Source organism: Mauremys reevesii, linkage group 2 (assembly GCF_016161935.1).
Source record: "Mauremys reevesii isolate NIE-2019 linkage group 2, ASM1616193v1, whole genome shotgun sequence".
Lineage (NCBI taxonomy): Eukaryota > Metazoa > Chordata > Testudines > Geoemydidae > Mauremys > Mauremys reevesii.
In genome coordinates, this window is record NC_052624.1 from 77,463,499 (window position 1) to 77,490,362 (window position 26,864).

Genomic DNA, 26,864 nt, shown 5'->3' on the forward strand with positions numbered 1-26,864 from the left:
TCAGAAAGCTTCAAAACCTTCCCTTCTTGAACAGTCTCCTTTATGCTATCAGCTGTACCACTCTGTGATGTTGTCTAATTCAAATATATACACATGTAAATCATTATTGCTACCACTGTTATATACTTGCAACGAAACTTATAAAAAGATTAACTCATGGCCAGAAAGGGTTAAACAGCTTGCAGGCTGAATGACCCAAAGCCAACCTTTAAAGTCATGTTAGAAAAGTATGTGAATGGTAATTAGGGCCATTCACGTTAGGTAGGCTAGAACTTTGAAATGCAAACCTATATTGTTAGAAGTGATACTACTTATGTGCATCTTAGGCTATGGCTACACTTGCACTTCAAAGCGCTGCCGCTAAGTGTAGTCAAAGCACCAGCGCTGGGAGAGAGCTCTCCCAGCGCTGTCCGTACTCCACCTCCCTGTGGGGAATAACGTACAGCGCTGGGAGCCGCGCTCCCAGTGCTGGGGCTTTGACCACACTGGCGCTTTGCAGCGCCGCAATTTGCAGCGCTGGAGAGGCTGTGTTTTCACACCCTGCTGCAGCGCTGCAAATTTGCAAGTGTAGCCATGGCCCTAGAAGCAGTGTAGTTGTAGCATTCATATCTAATTAATATATATACATACACATGTGAGATCAGAAGAGCTTCTCAACAGCTAAAATAAAAGAATGCTTATCCCAGTTAACAGTTAAAATGAAGAATAAATATTGGGTTACTTCTTACTTACCATTGTAGGTTATCCTTGGCTTCGTTAAACACATCACAAGATGCAAATCCATTTCATCTGAAGATACAAACTTTGAACATACAGGGCACTTGAATCCTATTAAAAAAATAAATATATAAATATATAGAGCTACTATATATTTGTACTGGATCCAAAATTTTACATACAATAATTTTACACACAATAAAACCAAAAGTGAACCAGAAGCTTTTATGGATTCAACGGAAATAATATGACTGACATTTATACAGCTCCCTGGATTCTGAAAAATCTCAAAGAACATGGGTGTTCAAACAGAACACTATTTTTGGAAGGCACAGTTTTGCACTCTGTGAAACGGACCCTATTAATATCAGTCTCACACTTCATGTGTGCTTTTTCATGGCAATGCTTTGCAGGTGCAAATCCTGCAAGCACAAAATTGTGTCTTCAAAGAAAGCCCTTGGGCCCTGTTTGAAAAAATCAAGCCCCAAAAGGTATTTAATCTTTACCTATAATGTATCTGAGTCTCTTCACCTACCACAGACATACTGCTGGAATGGAACATACAGTTGTTTAATAACTCAGAGCAACTTTAAAAACAGTTTAGGACAGTAGGTGGAGAATATCTTAACCAACTGAAATGGCTATGGGAGTTAAAAAGGTAGACAGAACATAGTCACTAAAATTTGAATTTGGGCAGGAGCTCCAAGTTAACACCTTCATTCTTAACAAAGAATGCTATGAAATCTTTAGTGATCACAAGCAATTAGGAACACTAGACTGCAGCTTCAATACTGTCACATCCCCTAATACCACATACTGGGACACAGATTTAATATTAACTCAGAGGTGTCAGCTCACCTACTGAATCACTGATATTACCTTCCTGCAGCAGAGTTTTAATTTGACTTCTCTCATTGAAATACTAGCCAGGCATGATCCTGCTTAGCTTGTGAGATCATAGCCCAAGCTGATTTGAGGTAAGGAATAATTAGATAGTCTGGACTCTGATGCAATGCCATAATGGTGTATGATACTTTGCTTAATGCTGTAATATCTGTGATTACCAATGACAGTGGCCTTCTAATTAAAGAATAAGGTTGGCTGGTCAAGTCTTGGAACCCACATCCCAAGGAAATTTCAAGTGGCAGACTGCTTTTGATCAATGGAATTGGTTTGCTTTGCATTGGTGCCAGGGGCGGCTCTAGTAATCCGGCCGCCCCAAGCAGGGCGGCATGCCGCAGGGGGCACGCTGCTGGGCGCTGGTCCCGCGGCTCCGGGGGACGTGCCTGCGGAGGGTGCGCTGGTCCCGCGGCTCCAGTGGAGCTTCCGCAGGCATGCCTGCAGGAGGTCCACCCAAGCTGCGGGACCAGCAGACCCTCCGCAGTCATGCCTGCAGGAGGTCCGCTGGTCCGGTGGACCTCCCGCAGGCATGACTGCGGAAGGTCCACCGGACCCGCCTGCTGCCCTCCTGGGAAAATGCCACCCCACGCGCGTGCTTGGCGCGCTGGGGTCTAGAGCCGGCCCTGATTGGTGCATAAGCTGTCTCAAAGAAAAAATGCTCATCTTAAGGTTTAACAGCTTGTTAATGAGTATAACATACAACAAAAAATGTGAATCTAAAACATTCAAAGCTAGCCTTCAGCAATCATCCTCTGCTACTAGCGTAAGAGGAATAGGAAGATGAAGAAAAAACTACCGTGGAGAGCAATTATGGAGATGGGTACAGTTAAAACACAGAGTCTCCCATCTCCATGTCCAGCTGAACATGGGATTGTTCATCTTAGAAAAAAGACAACTGAGGGGGGATAAGATAAAAGGTCTATATAATCATGAATGGTGTGGAGAAAATGAATAGGGAAGTGTGATTTACCCCTTCACATAAACAAGGAACAGGCGTCAACCAATGAAATTAATAGGCAGCAGGTTTAAAACACAAGCAAGTACTTCTTCACACAATGCACAAACTGTGGAACTCGTTGCCAGGGGATGTTGTGAAACCCAGAAGTATGAGTTAAAAACAGAATTAGATAAGTTCATGGAGGACAGGTACATTAATGGCTATTAGCCAAGATGGTCAGGGATGCAACCCCATGCTCTGGGTGTCCCTAAACCTCTTATTGCCAGAAGCTGGGACTGGATGACAGAGGATGGAAGCCTTGACAACTTGCCCTATTCTGTTCATTCCCTCTGAAGGATCTGGCATTGGCCAATGTCAGAAGACAGAATACTGGGCTAGACCAATGTGGCTGTTCTTATGAAGAGCTGCTCCCAGGCTTTTTGCAATATTATTCCTCCGTGTTACTCCTAGTTCTATCTCTAGCACTAAATCATCCATAAGGCAGAGAAGTCAGACAAGGATATCAAATGACTTGATGCCACACTTTTAAGCAAATAATTCCTACAAGCTTTGATCTGTTAAAAATTATAGAGATGTGGAGTCAACTTTTCAAACCACATTATTTACTTCCAATATTGTGCAATGGATTTCTTCCCACTATTAATTTCCTCTTTATACAAAAAAAAACTATAAATTTTTGGTGCAAGATAAAAGGAGGCAAAGATTAAAACTGAAGACAAATAAGTGACTGTTGATGGGTGTGATGAGTTCAGAACACCAAAGACTGAACAGCTTTAAGAAAGTGATCATGTGAAGTCTCTTCAGTCTTGTGATTTCACACAACAGGAAGTGTTCTCTACCAAGTGATATTTATAAATATGTACTGAGCACCTCTCTTCAGCCACTAACCAACCTAAATGGTCTGTTTTCTATTGGCAGTGGCTTTCAACTTTTCTAGACTACTGTACCCTTTTCAGAAGTCTGATTTGTCTTGCCTACCCCCAGGGTTCACCTCACTTAAAAACTTCTTGCTTACAAAATCAGACATAAGACTACAAAAGTACCCCAGCACGCTATTACTGAAAATTGCTTACTTTCTCATTACCATATAATTATAAATCAACTGGAATATAAATATTGTACTTACGTTTCAGCGTATAGTATACAGAGCAGTATGAACAAGTCATTGTCTATAGTACAAACTAAAAAGTTTCATGACTTCGCTAGTGCTTTTTATGTAGCCTGTTATAAAACTAAGCAAATATCTAGATGAGTTGATGTACCCCGTGGAAGACTTCTGTATACCCCAAGGGGTACGTGTACCCCAATTGAGAACCATTGTTCTACAGGACAAGTCAGTGTTTTTCCAGAATTTCTTTGCTTTTGCCATGACTGTCAAATTCTAATCTCAACCGATAACTTAAACACCTATTGCTATTATCTCACCAACCACTTTACCTCTAACTTTTCTCCCTCTTGATCACATTTTGTTTATAATCTTAACTTTCCAAACCATACCAGAATTCCTATCCATCCTTGCCTTCACAGCTGAAATCCGATTTCTCATTCTCTGACCCTCTTTTGCTACTAGCAATCACTTCCTCAATTAAAAAGTCATCTCCATCGAAACAATACTCCCCTCTGACTTGGGGTATCATTCTCTAAAACAACTACTAACATTGTCAAATATTTTTATTTTCATTTTCTGAGCCCATTCCCACATCCATTAGTCAAATTCCCTTTCCACAATGATTTTTTTAACCTGCCTCATGTTAGGGTTGGCCATTTGAATAAAATGTTATCACAAATGATCAAAAATTTTAAAGCACTCATTCATTAGACCAGTAACATTGAAGATTAAGACTTAATGGTCAGGCATATCTTTTAAAGGCTAAGCTAATTACAAAAGTTACTTGACTGACTTGGAATAACTCAAAAATGTGAAATAATTAAATCAAGTTCTAAAAATGAACTTTTGACTTTTCTACCAATGTTAGAATAGCAGTTCAACATGAACGGTATTCAAGTCTGAATAGTTAGAATAGAAAAAATAAATTAAATAGAAATAAGTCAATCACATAGCAACCATAAAAGAAAAAAAAGTCATTTTACATGCACTTTTGCTAGGCAGGCGACAGGCCAACTCTTCAAGCAGCTTAACGGCTGTGCATCTTGTCTTTGTGTTGGGGGAAGAAGACTGTGAACCCTTCTCTCCCTCCCCCATTCCCTTTTGAGTTAATTTATTATGCATGTTTGTGTAGTCAATTTAGATTGTAAACTCTTCAGGGCAGAATCTAAATTTGTTTGATGTGCTTTGTAAACTGCCCAAGCATCGATGGCATGGTATACAAATAAAAGACATACATATATGTTTGTTCTGGAAGGATTCCATTCAATCAAGATGCTCAACTTATAATTAATTTACCTTTTTCCCCAGAGGTGGCATTAGCATGTAGTAAATTTAGTGAGCAAGACACTGAATAGGCTTGCTAACAGTAGACAACAACATGATGCAATCAGAAAGGTAGGCCATAGCTTACATCAGGGCATTCTTGCTAAAATATTTGATATTTAATCAGGGACAAATAATAGGCAGTAAACTGACATTATTTGGCCAGCGTGCCAAGCCTACCTCATGTACTCCTGGGTGAATTCTGTGCCACTGCACATGTGCAGAATTCACGTTCCCTGCAGATTTCTTTGCTTCCCCATAGAAAAATGACTGACAGGGAAGCAAAGGGAAGCTGCAAGAGTGATCACGCACCCCTCCCTAGCAGCACAAATACAGTAACTCCTCGCTTATGTTATAGTTATGTTCTTGAAAAATGTGACTTTAAGCAAAATGATGTTAAGCAAATCCAATTTCCCCATAAGAATTCATGTAAATGGGGGTGGGGGGAGAGAAAGAGGAGGGGTAGGTTCCAGGGAAAAAATTTTCGCCGGACAAAAGACATATACAGAATAAGCTTTAAACAAGTTCTAACCAGAGGATTGTCTGGGGACCTGCTCATGAGCTCCCTGAGCTTCTCCTAAAGCAACCGCGTTGATATCAGGAGGGATATTTCCCAGGGAATGCCTTGCTGCTAAATGATGAACTAGCACTCTGCTGAGCCCTCAAGGGTTAACATGTTGTTGTTAATGTAGCCTCACACTCCACAAGGCAGCACCAAGGGAGGAGACAATACACCGGACAGTGGCTGCAAACGCTTCCCTGGGGAAAGTGATGATGAATCCACACTATCCCTCTGGAGCACACCACGCCTTCCTCCGGGAGATGGCACATGCACGACTCCACAGGTGCAGACTTTCCAAAGTGCTGGGGGAGCTCAAACCCCAGCTCTGCCCTAGGTCTACCCCCACTCCACCCACTCCCCCGAACGCATCCTCGCTCCTTCCCCCCCAGCCTCTTAAATGCCATGAAACAGCTGACTGCTGCAGGCAGGAAGCACAGGGAGGGAGTGGGGAGGCTTCATGCCTCCCACCCGCAGCATGCTGATTGCTGCGGGTGGGAGGGGAGAGTTGCTGATCCATGGGGCCACTGGGGGCAGGAGGGGGAGCTGATGGGGGGCTGCTAGCCTCCCTTGGTCCCAAGCCCACAAAGCCAAACATTATAAGCAAACATTGTACAACTTTAAATGAGTATGTTCTCTAATAGATCAGGGACATAAAACGTTAACCGAGATTACATTAAGTGAGGAGTTACTGTACATCGTTTTGGGCAGCCGGTGGAGAGGTAAATCATCATGGGGCTGGAGACACCCCAGCCAGTGGCTCCTACCCTGTGCCGGGATCAGCTGCTAGTCCCAGCTGGGCTGGAGGTGGGGAAGAACAAGACTTCCTCTTCCCCTGCAAAGAGCAGACGGAGCTGTGTCAGACCTACCCCCAGAAACCTCCCCTGTCTGCAGGAAGCTCAGCATCCTCCCCGGCTTCCTGCCCCCATTGTTATACGGGAAGCTGGTCCCCCATCCACCCAACCCCTGTGCATTTGGACCACCCCACATCAAACCTCTCCCTGTACACCCAGAACCCGCCCCCCCGCCAGCCCATCATACCCAAACCCCACCCCACTGAACCTCAACCTCTGCATCTGGAGCTACCCTGTCTCCTGACCCGCACCATTCCCCCTGCGCCTGGACCAACCCAAGGAGCCCCCACGCACCCAGACCCCCACCACACTCAGTCCCAACTAGCTGCACCCAGATCCCCACCACGCCCTACTCCCCTAGTACTCAGACTCCCTTGCTGAGCCCCCAACCATCTTCACCAGAAACACCCTACAGAGTCCCATTGCCCCTGCACCTGGTACTCTCCCACCCCCAACGATCCCCTGTGCATCCAGATACCCTCACTGAGCTGCCCACACAGAACCCTCTCACCCCCACATTGGGATCCTTCCTGACTGAGCCTGCCTTCCGCACATTTGATGCACCTGGCACAGAGGGACAGGGCCCCAGGGTGTTTCTTGGGCAGGTCCAGCCCTTGCGCTGTGTCAGGGTTGGGTGCAGCTTCACTGCTAAATCCATTTCCCAGGGGGTGAAGGCTGATCACCCACCTCTGTGCAGCCAGCGGCCTGTACTCCCCACTGCCATGCTGCAGCCTCCAGATTTATTTACTGACAAATAAAACTTGCAGAATTTTAAAGTATTGGGTGCTGAATTTTTTAATTTTTTGGCGCAGAATTCCCTCAGGGGTACTCAAGTTCAAAACAGTTGCCTTCAACACCTCTTATAAAAAGTCACTTCACCCTTCTTTATACAGCAAGATTCCAAAAGAAATCCTTAATCTCATCTCTTCTCCCTCTGGAGCCTCTCATTACTAGTGTTAACCTTTAACAACACTGTACTTGTAGATTTGGGTATTATCCACCTATATCTTCATTAGTTCAGAAAGGAAGGAAGGATCAAAATTACAACCACAAATACCCTATAAACATTATGTCAAATGTTTCTACGGCAAAGCCTTCCTAATATATGTGGTTTTAATCTGTACGACTGGAATTCATTTGACAGATCCAATAGCATGTATGAGAAACAATTTAACAAGTTTCTACTTTAAGTTGCTTTCATCCCAGTTTTAACAGATACAGATAATTAAGAATGAGACCTATAGGAGCAGACAGTCTTATTTGATCAACGGTAGTAGAGGAATTAGAAGGGAATTGCAGACTATATATGAAGGAGAGGTGGGAGTATAGAGAAGAAATAATGCCCGAGATCTAAATTTTAAAATTAAACTGTTTGACTACCAACCCAATAATCGCTCCAAAATTGAAATAAAGCCTATGGTGCTCATCACTATCTGCTGCAGCAGAGAATGAGTAACAGGGAGGAAATGAAAAGATTTGACCCAATATCAGCATCCGTCTCTTCATCATTGTCACCAGAGAGAGCTGATGAAGCAGCTGACAGAAGCTACAGCAACTGAGATTTTTAGGAGAAAGGGCTCTCTCCACTCTAGCTATTGCTTCCTGACACTGCAAAAGACTTACGTTGATCTCTAAGAAATTTAGAGCCTCATTTTGAATTAACTGCCTTTAAATAAAATGTATATAATATATATACCAGGGTTTCCCAAAACAGTGGTCGCCGCTTCTGTAGGGAAAGCCCCTGGCAGGCCAGGCCGGTGTGTTTACCTGCCCCGCCCGTAGGTCCGGCCGATTGCGGCTCCCACTGGCCGCGGATCTCTGCTCCGGGCCAATGGGAGCTGCTGGAAGTGTCGCGGGCTGAGGGACTTACTGTTTGAGAAACCCTGATTTTTATTTTATATATATATATATATACATACATACACACACACACACACACATACACAGAGGCTGTTGATTAATCGCAGTTAACTCACGTGATTAACTAAAAATGAATCACGATTCACCGCAGTTTTAATTGCACTGTTAAATTTCAATTGGTATTCTATTCTTTATTAAATATTTTTCGATGTTTTTCTACATTTTCAAGTATATTGACTTCAATTACAACACAATACCAACTGTACAGTGGCTCACTTTATATTTTTATTACAATTTGCACTGTAAAAATAACTTTTTTTCAGTTCACCTCATACAAGTACTGTAATGCAATCTCTTTATCATGAAAGTGCAACTTACAAATGTAGGGGTTTTTTGTTACGTAACTGCACTCAAAAACAAAACAACGTAAAACTTTAGAGCCTACAAGTCCATTCAGTCCTACTTCTTGTTTAGCCAATCACTAAGACAAACAAGTTTGTTTACATTTACAGGCAATAATGCTGCTCACTTCTTATTTACAATGTCACCAGAAAGTGAGAACAGGCGTTCGCATGGGACTTTTGTAGCCAGCATTGCAAGGTGTTTACATGCCAGATATGTTAAATATTCATATGTTCCTTCATGCCTCAGACACCATTCTAGAGGACATGCTTCTGTGCTGACGATGCTTGTTAAAAAATATATATTAAATATTAACAAGCACACATAGCACAAGCATGTCCTCTAGAATGGTGTCTGGAGGATGAAGGAAAGAATATATGAATATATATATCTGGCATGTAACAACTTGCAAATGCTGCTATGCTAAAGTCCCATGCGAACGCCTGTTCTCACTTTATATATATATATTAAATTTGTAACTGAACTCCTTGGGGGAGAATTATATGTCTCCAGTTCTGTTTTACCTACATTCTGCCATATGTTTCATGTTATAGTAGTCTTGGATGATGACTCAGCACATGTTCCATTTAAGAACACTTTTGCTGCAGATCTGACAAACCCCAAGAAGGTACCAATGTGAGATTTCTAAAGATAGCTACAGCAGCTGACCCAAGGTTTAAGAAGCTGAAGTGCCTTCCAAAATCTGAGAGGGACGAGGCATGGCACATGCTTTCAGATGTCTTAAAAGAACAACACTCACATGCGGAAACTACAGAACCCGAACCACTAAAAAAGAAAACCAACCTTCTGCTGGTGGCATTTAACTTTCATGACAAAAATGAACATGCATCGGTTCACACTGCTTTAGATTGTTATCGAGCAGAACTCATCATCAGCATGGAGACATGTCCTCTGGAATGATGGTTGAAGAATGAAGGGACATATAAATCATTAGCGCATCTGACATGTAAATATCTTCCGACGCCAGCTACAGCAGTGCCATGCAATTGCCTGTTCTCACTTTCAGGTGACATTTCAAAAAAGCAGCGGGCAGCATTATCTCCTGCAAATGTAAACACACTTATTTGTCTGTGACTGGCTGAACAAGAAATAGGACTGAGTGGATTTGAAGGCTCTAGAGTTTTACATTGTTTTATTTTTGAATGCATTTCTTTTGTACATAATGCTACATTTGTAAGTTCAACTTTCATGATAAAGAGATTGCACTACAGTACTTGTATTAGGTGAATTGAAAAATACTATTTCCTTTGTTTTTTACAGTGGAAATATTTATCAAAAATATAAAGTGAGCACTGTACACTTTGTATTGTGTTGTAATTGAAATATATTTGAAAATGTAGAAAACGTCAAATATTTAAATAAATGGTATTCTATTAACAGTACAAATAATCATGATTTGTCTTTTTAATCACACAATCTTTTTAATTGCTTTACAACCCTAATATATATTTAAAGGGGGAAAGGACTACAGTAGAACTTCAGAGTTATGAACATCAGAGTTATAAACCGGCCGGTCAAACACAAACCTCATTTGGAACCAGAAGTACACAATCAGGCAGCAGCAGCGACAAAAACCAGTATAGTACTGTGTTAAATGTAACCTACTAAAAAAAAATAAAAATAAAGGGAAAGAGATTTGACAAGGTAAAGAAACTGCTTCTGTGCTTGCTTCATTTAAATTAGGATGGTTAAAAGCAGCATTTTTCTTCTGCATAGTAAAGTTTCATTATATTATGTCAATGTTCAATTGTAAACTTTTGAAAGAACAACAAAATGTTATGGTTGAGTTACCAACATTTCAGAGTTATGAACAACCTCCCTTCCTGAGGTGTTCATAACTGAGGTTCTACTGTACTTGTTTTATCAACAACCACAGTTAGAATAGTACTGAATGTACTAAACAAAAAAGGCGAGTTGGGTGGGAAAGTAGAAGAACTTCTCAGAAAGCAGTCCTTCAGTGACTCACAATGTATAAATAACTCAGAAAACAAAGGAACTGCTGTGCTACTGCAAGGCAGACCCAAGAAAAGCATTTATGGCCGTTTGCTTTTATCACCAGCTCAAGGAAACATTCCAATAACCAATTCCATAAGAGACTTTCAGGTGCCTAAAGTCATTGTCAATGAAGCAATCAAAGGAAGGTTCAAATTGGCCTTTGTGTTTAGTAGATAAACTGTTGTCAATAATGTAAATCCAGATACATCAGGGCAACAAAGAGGCCTAAATCAGTTAATGTATGTACTCTCAATGAATTTGATACCACAACTGCTCTGTAGTAACCCAAAAGAATCTGTTAAAATTAAGAGGGTTACAGAAAGGCATATCATTGATTTTAAATAAAGCTTTAAAAAAAAAAAAAGGTAACTAGATATCCTTAAGCAAATAAGGTAAAAAAGAGCCAGAGCCATTACACATATTTATGTAGCCACATAACCCCTCACCATACTATCTGAGTGCCTCACAAACTTTAATGTAATTATCCTTACATGTGAGGTGGGAAAAGTATCACCTCCATGTTAGGCAACTTGTCAAGGTCATGCACAGGAACTCTGTAAGAGTCAGGTATTGAAGCCAGGCCACTGTAGTATCAGTCCAAGGATTTCCCTTCCTCCTAATACAGTGAATAGACCACTGAGAGACAAGATAAACCTGGAGATCCTCCTTCCATTTCAAAAGTTAATCCAACACAGCACATGTATATCTTATTCTAATTGTCTAACAGAAACAGTACATGCTATACTCCTGGGGGAATTCTGCACCACTGCACATGTGCAGAATTTATGTCCCTCACAGATTTCTTTGTTTCCCCGCAGAAAAATGATTGTCTGATGCAGGGGCTAGAAAAGAACTGGTTGGTGGCTCCTCCCCTGCGCCAGCATCAGCTGCTAGTCCCAGCTCAGCTTTCTCTTCCCCTGCACAGCATCTGGGGCCAGGACAGACCCACCCCCAGATTTCTCCCCAAGCTTCAGGAAGCTCTGCACCCCCCCCCCCCATCCACACACACACCCCCGGCACTCACTTCCTGCACCTATCATTCCTCAGCTGCAGGGGGAGGGATTCCCCATTCACCCAACCCCCATGCATCCAGACTCCCTCATACCTCACCAAGCCTCACCCCCTCCCATACACACACACAGAACTGGCTCAATGAGCCCCACTCTCCCTGCACCTGGACCACCCTGATGAGACACCCACACCCAGATCCACCCCACTGAGCCCCAACCAGCTGCATCTGGCTCCCCACCCCACTGAGCCCCACCCCCCTAACATCTGGAACCCCCACTGATACCCACATCCAGAGTCCTCTGCTGAGCTCTATTCCTCCCACACACCCAGACCCCCGCACTGAGCGCAAAACCACCTTAAACTGGACCCCCCTGCAGAGTCCCATTACTGTTGCACCCAGGAACACTCCCCCCACACACACACACACAACGCTGTGCAGCCAGATCCCTCCCTGCACCCAGATTGCCCCACACAGGACCCTCTCAACCCACACTTGGATCACCTCCCCCCCCCCACACACACACAGAGCCCCTCCACACTTGAATCTTGTCTTGCTGAGTCTGCCTGCCAACACCTGGAATGCAGGGGCAGGGCCCTAGGGTTTTTCTGGGGCAAGCGTGTCTCGAGGAGGGGGGAGCTGCAGTGATCTCCCACCTCTGTGCAGCCAGTGGCCGGTGCTCATCAATGCCACGCTGGAGCCTCCACATTTACTTGACAAATAAAATTTGCAGAATTTTGCAGAATTTTAATTTTTTTGACACTGAATTTTTGGTTTTTGGCCCAGAATGCTCTGAGGAGTAATGTTAGACTGCCACAAACACAAGACTCAAAAAGAAAAACAGCAAAGAGTCCTCTCCCAACTATTCATACCCTTATGATCTGATTTTGAAAGTTTAGCATTCTAGTGAAAGTAATTATTATGTAAAACAAAGTATGAGTTTGGAAAGCGTACTAGGGCGAAGACACAGAACAACAATGAAGATCAGTTAAAGCAGCCAAAGCAGACTAAAAACAGTACAAACTGTTTTAAAACACTAGTAAATCAACACAGCTATTTATGCATAATAAACAAATAAGAACCATCTAAGAAAAGTCACTCTCTCTTTGTTTTCTTAGATACACAGCTTTTCCCCAGCGTCTGAGCACTATTCACACATTCAGGAAATGTCACCCTTGCATAGGTCTGCAGGCAGATTTTGACAGTTGTTCAGGGCCGCCCAGAGGGGAAGGCAAGTGGGGCAATTTGCCCCAGGCCCTGCAGGGGCCCCCCATGAGAATGGCTGAGGCTCCCTCCCTGGCCCCACCCTACCCCATCTCCACCCCTCTCCCGGAGCCTCAGCGCATCCAGCAGTGTCCCTGCGTGGCTCCGGCGGGGCCACTGAGCTCCGCCCTGCTCAGAGCCGCGTGGTAAGGGGCCGGGGGGGGCTGCGAGCTCCAGGCTGAGCTCAGCTCCCTCCGATCAGCCTGGAGCTCGCAGCCCTGCCCCGCCCCCTCTCCCCCCACACTTACCACGCGGCTCTGAGCAAGGCTGAGCTCAGGGGCCCCGCCAGAGCCATGCTGTGCCGCTGTTCAGGGATGCTGCTGGATGCATTGAAGGGGAGCTGGGGGTAAGGGGCCGGGGCTGGCGGGTTGGCTAAGGGGCAGGGAGTCCTGGGGACAGTCAGGGCACAGGGAGGGGACAGAGGTTGGGGGGGGGGGTCGGTCAGGGGACAGGGAATAGGGGGGTTGGATCATGGGCGTTCCGGGGGGTCTGTCAGGACTCAGCAGGGGGTCGGGGCGGTCAGGGGACAGGGAGAAGGGGTGGGGTGGTGGTGGTGGTGGGGAGGGGTCTCTGGGGGACAGTGAGGGGGCAAGGAGCAGGATGGGTCGGGGATTCTGAGGGGGGTGGGCAGTCGGGCAGCAGGAAGTGGGTGGGGGTCGGATAGGGGGCAGGACCAGGCTGTTTGGGAGGCACAGCCTTCCCTACCCTAAAGCTCATTCAGCAGTTTGAGGCTTGCAGAAGAGCCAAGCTGTTAGGGCTACCATCCCTTTCATTTCTCAAATGCCAAATTATAGTCTATATTTAATTTCAGTGCCATAGGGAGATTCATGTCAGGGGAGGGTAGCTTCATTTAAAATTAGCCATTGGGGGAGGGATCACATGAGAAGAGCAATATCCTTCCCAACCCTACCAAGGGGGACACCCCTCCCACACATTCCCTGAGGCTTCAGAGGGTTTAATTCAGTGGTTCTCGAACTTTTATACTGGTGACCCCTTTCACATAGCAAAACTCTCAGTGCAACCCCCCCCCCATAAATTAAAAACACTTTTTTATATATTTAACACTATTATAAATGCTGGAGGCAAAGTGGGGTTTGAGGTGGAGGTTGACAGCTCGCGACCCCCAGTAATAACCTCGTGACCTCCTGAGGGGTACCTGACCCCCAATTTGAGACCACCTGGGTTAATTTAATTTTAGCACCTTGTGTGCATTCACATGCATGTGCTATTTTGAGCATTTCAGTTTTCACAACATAGGCTCATCCCAGAATCTAGAACAAGCTCAACTGCTCAGTTCGTGGAATATGTACATAGTCTATACTAAAGACAAAGCCACAGTAACCGTCTCCAGTTTGTGAGGAACCCCATGGAGCCAGTCTCTAGGAAACAGATAAATGCATGGAGGTTAAGTCCATTAATGGCTATTAGCCAGGATGGGTAAGGAATGGTGTCCCTAGCCTCTGTTTGTCAGAGGGTGGAGATGGATGGCAGGAGAGAGCATTACCTGTTAGGTTTAATCCATCTGGGGCACTTGGCATTGGCCATTGTTGGTAGACAGGATACTGGGCTAGATGGACCTTTGGTTTGACCCAGTATGGCTGTTCTTATGTTCTAACTTAAGTGAACCCAAAGTTGTTATGGAGACAGATATGAGTCAAGGAAGCCAGCAGAGTATCAGAAACCTGGAAAAATCTCTGCCTGGATGGGCTCAGGCGTTTGGTCACAAGCTGAGGTGGTTCAAAAGTTTTGGATTTTTTTTTAATCAGAATTTAATTGTTTCTTTAAACAATCAAACACAGCAAACAGCAAATATTTGGCCACACACTTCTGAAATCCCAAACCATATTCAGGTTTTGGCAGACTAATTTCAGCTTTTCAATTAAAAAAACCACAACAAATTTTGAAGGAAAGCAGACATTGTCCATGATTTTGTTCTGCTTTTTAAAAACCCCTAATTTTTGATCCAGAAAAAGTTGATGGAAAATATTTGTCCAACCCTTTTAATGAGCTTCAGTACCTTTTAGCACGAGCTGATGCTGAGAACCAGTGATACCTTGTAAAGAAGTTCTCTCAAAACTGGGTTTGTGCCGAGATTCAGAAGGTTTATTTTTCCCAGGGCTGCCCGGGGGGGGGGGGGGGGGAGCAAGTGGGGCAATTTGCTCTGGGCCCCGCAGGGGCCCCCACGAGAATATAGTATTGTATAGTACTGCAATTTTTTTTTATGGAAGGGGCCCCCAAAATTGCTTTGCCCCAGGCCACCTGAGTCCTCTGGGCAGCCCTGAAGTTGTTGCATCTCAAACACTTCTTGAAATTTTGACCTATCATCCCTTCACTGACACTGAGTTGCTGTGTAGGTACTCCACAACATTCTGCCAACTTCAGCCTTCCAGCAACATCCTTCTGGGTCTGCCTTACTTTCCTGCCAATTTATACAGCTTCACTGTGCACCATTCAAATTGCTTCAGTGTAAGACGGTTTGGGTGGCTGTTTATTTTGTTGTTGTTTTTTTTTGGGGGGGGGGGAGGAGGAGTGGAGGGGAACAAGTGAAAAATCTACCATCTGGATGCCTTTAAGTTAAAACTTTACAAAAAATCTTGGATCCTATGTATTTTCCACAAACATTTAAATTTTATCTGGAATACCTCATGACACTACACCTCATATTCATCGTGGGGGTATGATTATGACATTATGATGTAATTTGTACAAAATGACTAACGTAAGGTGTCATTCAGCAAATCAGCTTTTCCAATATGATTATCCTATTTGTATGCATGTATCATTTTTGTATCTGAAGTTATAGACTATGGTTTATATTTCGAATGTGCTTACTCTGGAAAAAAACAGGAGTACTTGTGGCACCTTAAAGACTAACAAATTTATTTAAAAGCATGAGCTTTCGTGAGCTACAGCTCACTTCTTCGGATGCATAGAATGGAACACACAGACAGGGGATATTTATACATACAGAGAACATGAAAAGGTGGAAGTATGCATACCAACAGGCAGAGTCTAATCAATTGAGATGAGCTATCATTAGCAGGAGGAAAAAAACTTTTTGAAGTGATAATTAAGATGGCCCATAGAAGGTGTGAGGAGAACTTAAAAACTCCCACAGCTAACTTTTCAGGTACAACAGTGATGAAGCTAGACAGTGCTAATGGCTCATCACCAAAGACAATGGGCTATGAAAAGGGCTTAGCCTTCCTGTAAATGTTTCAATGGACCTGTAAATAATGGCTGCTATGACTCAGCAAGGGCACATGATACAGAACTCCATTTGGGTACCTGTATTTTTCCACAAACTGGGTAGGAACTGAGCTTGGAACAAAGGGTTCCACCATATGTTAAGGCTATATAAGGTGGAGTGTAAAATCAAGTGGCCTCACTCCCCAAGGACACTCCTGGAAACACCGGAGAAACTAAGGGCTTGGCTACACTTACAGCAGCTGCAGCAGCAGGTGTGCAACACAACACTGCTGCCTGCAAAAAGCCTGCGCGCTAAGCGCCAGTGCTGTCAAGCCCAGCCAGCCCCAGCGCGCCCCAGCCCCAGCCCTGTCGCTGTCTTCCACAGGAGCAGGAGACGGCGCTGGGAGGGTTCTCCCAGCGCGCACGCTTGGACTACACTTAGCGCTTCAAAGCGCTGCCGCGGCAGCGCTGCCGCGGCAGCGCTTTGAAATGCAAGTGTAGCCAAAGCCAAAGACAACCAGAGGAAGTGCTAGTCCCAGGCTAAAAGGATTTCCAGCCTGTGTATGGAAACCCGGTGGACTGCTCATATCATCAGCCAGGGTGAGAAATTGCTAATTCATATCCAATCTAGTATCTTAGGCTTAGTTTGCGGTTTTGTTTATTTGCTAGGTATTTGCTTTGATCTGTTTGCTATCACTTATAATCTGTCTTTTGTAGCTAATAAACTTGTTTTTTGCTTTATCTAAACCAGTGTGCCTTTGAATGAGGTGTGTGTGGGGGGGGGGGGGGAATTCTCAGCTTGGTTAACACATATTGCATGTTCCTTTCCACATTGAAGGAGGGGCGAATTGGGTAATACATTCATACTGGTCAGGGTACAGCTCTGGGGTCCTAGGCTGGGGGTATCTTGGCTGTAGCCTCTCTATTGTTGGTTCATGTAGTGGCTGATCAGCCTGCATGTAACTGCAGCTGGGTGTGTCCCTGCCTGTGTGAATGCTGGTGGAAGTGTGGGACTGGAAGCAGTCTGAGTCTTTTCATGGCAGCACAGTACAAGAAGGAGCCCCGGCTGGTGAGTCAGAGGGCTCAGTGGTACCCCAGGTCCAGGTAGCATCCTGGAGAAACCAGTCACAAACCTATTTTTTTCCTGAGGGTAAACAGGGGGAGAGACATGGAACTCACACGCAGCACATTAACAGATGCCACAAATTTACATTAAAAAAATATTAAGGAAATGTTATAGCTGCATAAAATATAGTTGTAAAATGTTCGGTTAGTATTGTTAACACTGGCCAAAAGGCCATGAACAAACCCAGAAGGGCCACAGAAAGGACACTGTAGCTCAACCTGATCAGAATACACTTATAACAGAGCAAGTTTCTGGCAGAACACTACAGAACTCAGGCCAGTTTGAAAGTATATTAAAAAAATCCTCAATTGTTTCAAAACAAACATATTTCCTCCTATCAAAGATTTAATATCCCTTGGATATTATTACACAGATACATTAACTATGCTCACAACATAAAAGGTTTTTGAAAACAAAAGCAAAGCATTACATACATGTATAGTCTTACAATAAAATAAGTTGGGGGGGAGAACAGCTGTAGAAAGCCCATACTTCTGCTTGTTCTTCAGCATTTGGAGAAGAAATGGTGCATACAATCTGTATTTATTATTACCAATAAAAAAATGACAGGTTTGCAAAAAGATCACCCACATAAGGTCTACTGTCATCATGTGCAAGCCAAATTCTTTGAGTGTACTGATTTACATTTAATTGTAGAGTGGACCAGTTGTTATTAAAAGGACAGGGAACTAGGAGGACCAAAGGAACTAATTCTAATTCTTGCTGAGCCAGACACCTTGGGCAAGTCTCTTGATTACTTTGCGCCCTAGTCAACTATTTTGTAAAATTAAACAAACTGATCTTCAGTAAAAGCTGCTGCAACAGAACTAATTGGATAAATAAAATTCCCCAAAAGATCCAAATAAAACTAAAAGGGAAGAAAAGTATAATTCCATCTCCAAACACACACTGAACTACACATCTTCAAATCTTTATTATTTGTGAAAATATATCCTTTTAGCAAGATTTCTAATTCCTCCTCCTGTAATCTTCCCTCACCTAACCTAAAAGTGGATACAAACCTGTTTAAACTGATGTCAGAACACAGAAGAAAACACAAAGTTGAGTTTGTAGTTATTCTTAAAGAAGTCATAAGGGGGTCAAAAGGACAAAGGACTATTACTATGGTCCCAACGGGCCACCTGCCACCTCGGGATTGCCAGAGTACAGCATGCTCCTGTCATGTCCCCTCCACCAAAAACTGCATGGGGTGTGGAAGATGATAATCTAGCACTAAGCCTCCTGGGACTACCCAATTTTGGAGGAACTCCCAGCTAAAATGTTGCCAGTTTTCTGTGCCCTTGTACATCCAGCTCCCTATTCCAGCTAGAGGATATAGCATCAAGCAGAAAGATTCTTGAAGGTTAAACAGGTGGAAGTGAATCATCTCCTTAGATTTCAGAAGGGAGGGATAGGAAACCACAGCAACTATGGAAGATCATGCTACGGTTCCACAGCACAAATATTGTTATAAGTTTTCTAGGAACTGCAATATGACCAGATGATGCTAAGTCCTTCCATTAGATAGACTTTTGTGCTGATGTCCTAGTTTTCCCCTTTATTTTGTGCCTCTCAAGAAAATGAAGTAGATCATGTATTGAAGACAGATGTGGTAGGCAACAAATTACTAATTAGTCAAAAACTTGAAGGAACAGATCCTCAGCTCAGAGCAGCAAAGAGGCCTTAAAAGTGGTCTAAAAAGAGCATCTAAGGAGTCCATTTAAAAAGGTACTGTAGTCAGCATTACCTTTCCCACTTAGGGAGCAGGATGGGGGATTAGCAAGGATGTGCCCAAACCACAGTAGCTGCTAAACTTGCACAAGAAGCCAGTTTAGCACATGGATTAATGTGGCAGAAAGGTGGCTGCACTGTACCCACACGCGCATACAGCCTAGTATGAGCTCAGCTATCTAGCTGCAGTCTTCTCACCTGCATTTCCTTACTCAAAATTTCCATAGCACTCAAGAGAAAAGACAATTGTAAAGAAGAGTCAAACACCACCCTTTTATTCAAAACTTTTTTTAAATAAAGCTAGAAAAAGCTACTGAATAAGCCAACAACTAGAAGAACTTGTTTAGAGAATACTTTATAAACTAAGTTAACATTTGTGAAAGAAAAAAAATCTTACTACATGAAAATTCTTTAACTGGGGAAAGCGGAGTCATCAATACCAAACACTGAATGATAGCATAAGAGAAAACAGTGAAAGGGGAAAAAACTGGAGTGAAGGGAAAGAGAAAAGAAGTTGAACAAACAAGACAAGTTTTTTTTATATAGTGAAAGAATCTCATATCAGCTGTGTAAGTTTTGTCCTGATGCCATATGATCTATTGCTAAAGTAACATGCTAATGGTTTTCTTTGACAGCTTCACATTTTTGGAAACTTAGGAAAAGTAAAAACAGCTATTGTAGAACAAAAAGGGGGGGGAGAGAAGAGGAAGAGGGGGAAGAACTGCCAGAGTGCAGTTTCTGGACCAATTTCAGGCACTCTTCTCTCAGGCTCCAAGCATCTGCCTGAAAAGTAACCACTAGGACCCCAGGAGAGGGGGGTCTGAAATGGGTAGACTCCTAAAGAAATTGGAAGACAGCACATGAGGCTGGTTTTCAAACATCTTCCAACTACAGGATTTTCAATTAAATGTACCTTTACATAGTGTTTTATCATTTATATCAGTGTTTCTCAAACTGGGGTCCACAAGGGTATTCCAGGGGTCTGCATGCCCTGCTGATCAACTCCTCCCTCTCCCTTCCAGTGCCTCCTGCACGCTGCAGAACAGCTGTTCCTTGGCGTGAAGGAGGTGCTGGGAGCAGGGACAGGAGAAGAAAGAGGCAGGGAAGAGGAGGGGCAGGGGTGGAGGAGGGATGGGGCCTTAGGTGAAGGGGTGGAGTGGGGGTAGGGCCTGGGGCTGAGCGGGAGACTTGGGGGTCCACAACAAAATTTTAAATCAAAATGGAGGTCCTCTGGTTACTAAAATTTGAGAACCGCCGATTTATATAATTCTCAATCCTCTTAGAAAGCTACATAAACATTGAGGTCCAAAAATTATTGTTCTTACCTATAAAATAACATTTTAATGAAAAGACTGTATACAAATCTAATTCCTATGAGATAAGTAACAGTAAAGAAAAATCCCACAGAGATAAGTGGAAGATTTGAGCACTTAATTGCCATTGTTATGCTATTACAAAGCCAAACTAGACAAAAAATCTCAGCAATGCAGTGCTGCTTCATAATTGCACTGCTGAATGGCTGCATGGATGCACAGGCAGAAGAGTCAAAACATTAAATATATTTGACATTGTGAACTGTATTTCAATAAGTACCTGCATGTGAGTTATCATTTAAGTATTATCAATGAGTACATTCCATTTAAATAGATCAACCATGTGGTGTTTTGCACATACTAGCAATATACCATCTAGCATGAAGTTACAGGTGGGTTGAAATACTGTTTTGTAGCTGAAAATATTTTGTTTAATCCACTGCAGTATTTTAGGACCTTGAAAAGTTATTTAAGATTCTTTTTTTAAAAAGTAAAAAAAGACTCAACACTCCCAGTGAAGCTAGAATTATTCCCTTATATATAAGCACACACACTGAGGCACAGAGAAGTTAAATGAATTTTACAGACAGCATGCTTAGTCCTATACAAAATAAAAACAGCATCATGCTGAGCTTACAATCTAAAAAACAATTACACAGCTCTGAGGCATCTTATGCCAAATTGTTACTTTCATTAACAAATTCTTGTAATCACTAGGTTGGACAGATTTAATGGCAGCACACCAAAAAGTGCACAGAAATGGCCATTGAGCAAAAGGATGGCCTTGTTTCACGTCAGTGAAAAGTTGCATAATGAAACAAGATGGGATTTTTCAAATGATTTAACAATTATTTTTCTAGAGTAAAAGTTAATAGAGCATCAAAAATTACAGGGATTTATAAAATCAGTTGAAAGTTATTGGCATGTAGTTTAAGAGGAAGGATGGAAAGAATTGATCCAAGATACGAAGAAAGAAGAAAGTTCTGGTTAATAGAAAGTACAGACTTATATATCTTGAAAAATTTAATACTGTACAAGACAATAATGAATAGGATGAAGATTATATGAAGCATGACAACAGGGGGGTAGGGTGAGAACACCATGCTGAGCAAGTCTATTTAATGGAAGAGTCAAAGGAAAGAAGACACAAAATAACAAGACATGAGTGACAGTTAGCAAGAATTACATATAAAAGACTTGATTAAACATCCTCCCAAAAGCTAAGGAATCTTATAAGCAGACTGATAAAAACATGTATAAAGAACAAAAATAAACTGGGTAGAAAAAGACATCACACTTAAGAAAAACCGAGCAGACAGAAAAGAACAGGATCCAGAAGAAGGCAGCATCATAGTGGACCACAGAGAAATGGATGCCACTTGACAGCATGCAGAAGACAAAGTAGCTCAGAGAGTTTTAATACTACTACTATCATTCTACTAAACAAGGCGATAATGGAGACCTGAGAAAGCACAGTTAACAGACTATTGTCTGTAGTCTACAAAGTTTCCACCAAAAGTAAGGAAATGTAAAAATTCCTCACTAGAGCAAAAACTTTGTAAAATCTGATTTAATTGAAATACTTACCAATAACCTATTGGTTCCTGGAGGAACAGAGGAAGCAGTGATAAAGAAAAAAGGAAAACCAATCAACAACAAAAAATAGAATGCAATATTAAGATGTACATCTGGGAGGAAAGACAAAGCAAAAGAGAGAGAGAGAAAGATCCAAGTTAAATAGTTATGTGGTCTGCTCACCAGAGTTTAAATGTTGTATATATAAAAAAACCACTTACCTTAAGTATTGCAACTTTTTACTTTACTACCAAGATTTATAAATTAAGGATTGCTTTTAATATATTAATCTTAGTATTTTGGGCCTTCTCTACATTTGTCATTCTATTTAACAGATCAAACTATGCAGTATTTTGCTAATAATTGAAGTGTCACAAAACACTTCAAATATTATTTAAAACATATGTCCATTTAGAAATGGAAAAAGCTGGAAAATGGCTAAAAATAAAATTTCTTGAGAGAAAATTATGTGAACTGAGCAAGATAGCAGACCTCTATATTATTACATACTTCAATTTTCCCCTCTCTCAGTTTTCCCAATTTAGCTGTTCTTTATACATCATCTCCAGAAAATATTAATTTCTTAGATCAGCCAGGGCAGGAGGTGGGGGAGGGGATTAAGTCTACAACCTATTTCACTTAAAATCAGCTAACTCTTCTGGCCAACTTTGAGTGTCTTTCTCCTTCAGATAAATGATGGTATGTTGAGGTGAGCAGAAAGGTCTGGGACTGGAGAGTATCTACATCTTCATCACTATCCTTGGCCCACAGGAATCCAGTTGCCCAAGAGATCCTTTTTAAGAAGCATGATCTCTTATATTCACTTACAATAAAGCATCTTCCTTTCAACTCACTGGGTGAAACTTTACAGGAGAATTCCAATCTAATAGAAAGACCATGCTGTGTCACTGAATTCTCCATTATCTTGACTAGGAATATAATTATCCTCATGTAGGGATTATTAATTGGAGAAATATTCTTGTATTTTGTAGAGTAGAGTATTGTGCTATATACTTTTTAGAAACCCCCCTCCAATATACAATTTTTTAGGAGAGAGAGACTATGGGAAGACAAAGGGCAACAAAAGAAAGTTTCAGCACACTGTGCATTGATTTAGCCATTTGGCTCTCATGAGTATTTACAGACTTCAATGAGACTTCAATTCCAGCATAACGTGATGAGAATTATGCCTAATTTGAGACTAATTCTTCAGAGAGAGTCAGGTAATACTTCATTCAGGAGTCTCCATACATGTTATAAGTAATGAAAAACAGTTTGTGGAGGAGGAATTAGCTTTCCAAAAACTCTACATTCAAAATGAACAGCTATACAGAAAGATCCTTTTAAAGTCACTTTTCTGCTATTCTGGACAGTTGCCCACGTGCAAAAGGAATGTAAGGGCTTGTCTCCACTTACCGGGGGATGGGCACGCGGCTATCGATCCACTGGGGGTCAATTTAGCGGGAAGACCCACTAAATCAACAGCCAATCATTCTCCTGTCAACTCCTGTACTCCACTGGAATGAGAATCATAAGGTAAGTTGACAGGACGGTTTCTCCCATCGACCCAGCGTGGTATAGACACTGCAAAAGTTTGACCTAAGCTACGTCGACTCCAGCTACATTATTGACGTAGCTGCAGTTGCGTAACTTAGGTTGACTGAGTCCCATAGTATAGACCTGCCCTGAGATGCAATGTGTCACAAGGAAACGTACAAAAGCTGCTGCAATGGATCCAGAATGTTTACATGCTTGAACAGTGTTGCTTTCATGTTAAAAATAATGCTAAACCGTATTCAAAAGACGTTAAAAACCAGAATTATCTGTATATTTGAAGCTGAATATTTGAAACGTAAAAAGACAGATTGTGTTCTTCTGAATGTGAAGCATATTAAAGTACTTTTCAGTAGGACTGCAAAAATTCTAGGCTACAGCTTGCATTTGGAAATTTCTCTCTTTAACGAGAACCATAATGCAAAAAGCTTTCATAAGAATTTCCTCAAATAGGGGCATCACTGACATTATTACATAACCTTTAGTTCAGATTTCTATTTTTCTTCCCCAATAATGGCAGTACCTATCACCATTAATTAAACAAAACCTTCAGCTAATTGACAATCCAAGTTTTCTTTAATGTTATCAAAGGAAAAGGGGATTGGAAGTTTTTTGTAATATTAGAATGTTCTTAACTTAAAATCAGCATTTCATATACAAAAAGATGAATACACAACATAATGCATTGGTTATTACTACTGTCACAGCACACTTTTGGTGTAGGGTGTTTTAGATAGTTCCCAGCAGACTTTAAAGCCCTTTCTAAAATAAAGATTACTTTCTGATCAATAAATCCAAATACTACAGCAAGTGACAAGACAGTCAGTATTAAATATATCCCTGCATTTGGTCTACCAGCTAAACTAGATTGCTGAGAAATTTGCTAGAGGTATTACGTAAGTTTCTGTTCTTAGACATTTGAATATTTTGTGGTTTGAAATTTGATGTTTATTTGCTCATTGCAACTGGATCATGATAATTACACCAGAGTTTATTTATACATGATATAGACACTCTGCATGTATATTGTTCAGGTGAATATGAACATATATTTACACTCGCATACACACTGACAGATGTATTTTGACATTTCAGCATTTCAAGGATAGGTGTAATAAAAACATTTCAGTCTACACAATAATTAAAGCTTTGCTGAAAAGGAATAAAAAGGATGTATTTAATACCTCACCCTTTCATAATAGTTCAAGTAATAAATAGAGAGCTTTGTTTAAGAGTTATGTTCACATATCAATAGTGCTGAAACTGACAGCAAATAAAATGTTGATTTACATAGCTGTAATGTAGTGTATATATTTAAACTCAGGACAGTGTCCAGTTTTCAAGCTCACAGATATAATCAATATGAAACTAAAATATGTTAATCACCTCTGTGTCTCCTCTCCTATTAGAATCAAGAAAAGGCCCACTACACTGAATGGAGAAGCAGTATGTGTATAATTACTATTTGTATTAGAGTAAAGCCATAACAGAGTCGGCACCCCATTGTGTGAGAAGTTGAACATGCATATAGTGTGAGACAGTCCCTTCCCCAAAGGCTTTACAATCTAAATAGACAAAGAAAGCAAAGGATGGAGAAAAAAAGTATTATCCCTATTATACAGATGGAACTGAGGCAAACTTTCAGTTTCACAGAAAATTGAGCAACTCATCCAAGGTTACGCAAGAAGTTTGTGGCAGAGCCAGGAACCAAACTCAAATCAGTTTTAGTCCAGTGCTTCAACTGAAAGTCCATCCCTTCCCTCATAACCCTGCATGACCCATAACCAAGAAAGATCCAAAAAGAGATGTGCAAGTAATGAGGAAGTATTCCTTTTTGTGCCTCCTCAGGAACTAAAAGGAAGTCAGGAAGTGACAAATCAGAAGGAGTTTCTTTAATAAAGAGAAGGGTACTCATCTTGTGCAGTAACTGAGGTTCTTCGAGAGGTGTGTCACTGTGGGTGCTCCATTTTAGGTGTTTGTGTGCCTCTGTGCTCGTACTCTAAGACTTTTGATAGCAGTACCTGGTTGGGTCGCACATGCGTGGTCCCCGTCTCATGCAGCTTCAGGCAGTTAATTGACGCTGTGCGACCAACCCCCACTCAGTTCCTTCTCTACTGCAGAGGCTAAGAAAGCGCAAAGTAGAGGGGAGGAGGGTGGGTAGTGGAACACCCACAGGAACACACATCTCAAAAAACCTCAGTTACTGCACAAGGTGAGTACCCTTCTCTTTATTAAAGAAACTCATTCTGATTTGTCACCTCCTGACTTCCTTTTAGTTCCTGAGGAGGCACAAAAAGGAATACTTCCTCATTACTTGCACATCTCTTTTTGGATCTTTCTTGGTTATGGGTCATGCAGGGTTATGAGGGAAGGGATGGACTTTTAGTTGAAGCACACTGTGAAAGGCTGTTATGGCAGACAGGTGAACTTTTACTGAACTCATGGAGAGGCCAGACCTTTTACGTTCCAATAGGTAATTTACCACTGAGGGTAATGAGAGTAAGATGGATACCATCTGTTTTTGACAACACCATGCTTCAAAATTGCCACCACCTGAACATGTACATATGACGGGTAGCTGCTCTACGACTATTTAATATGTTTTGTTCCTCTTCTCAGCAGGTAATCTCAGATCCTGTGAGCCATGGAAGAGACATGCTCCGAGATAGAATTTTTGTGGGGCTGGATGCAGGACATGACCTGAGTCCTGGGACAGCAGATGAGGCTGAAGTGGGAGTGTGATTGATGGACACAAAGCTATCCTGAGGAGGTAAGGATACCAGGGTTGGAGAGATCACATGGGGGCTATTAGGATTACTTTGGCCCCATCCTGCCTGATCTTGTGGATCACTTGGGTCAGGAGAGGAATGGGAGGGAAGGCATGTAGGATGAGAGCATTCCATTCTAAGAGGAATGCGTCACCTAAGGACTGTATGCCGAGACCTGCCCTCAGTTTTGCTCCAGGGCATTTGGTATTTTGTGCGGTTGCAAAGAGGTCTATTGTTGGGAACCCCCACAGTTGAAATATGTGTAGAAGTACTCTGTTGTGGAGCTTCCACTCACCGTCCTGAGAAAAATGCCCGCTTAAGGCATCTGCTGTGACGTTCTGGCATCCAGGTAGGTAAGATGTGGCGATGTGGATATTGTGTCTGATGCACCATTGCCAGAGTTTTATGGTTTCCACACATAGGGACTGTGATCTTGCTCCCCCTTGTCTGTTAATATAAAACATACAGGCTATGTTGTCTGTAAGGATCTGAATGGCCTTGTCTTTGATGAGTGGTAGGAAGTGGGAGCAGGTGTTGTGGATGGCTTGTAGTTCTGATTAGATAGATAGAAGGGATTCTGCAGGAGACCAGCGTCCCTGGATAGAATGTGGATGCATGTGTGCCCCTCATCCCAAGAGT

The 26,864-nt window shown here is 42.2% G+C and overlaps 1 protein-coding gene across 1 annotated transcript in view; it reads right to left on the minus strand.

Moving 5' to 3' along the window:
- Window positions 1–26,864, minus strand: part of ZNRF2 (zinc and ring finger 2) — an 87,962-nt gene that overhangs the window by 39,021 nt on the left and 22,077 nt on the right. Inside the window, 1 exon segment of the mRNA XM_039526254.1 lies at window positions 733–828. Coding sequence (XP_039382188.1) covers window positions 733–828 — 96 coding nt within the window.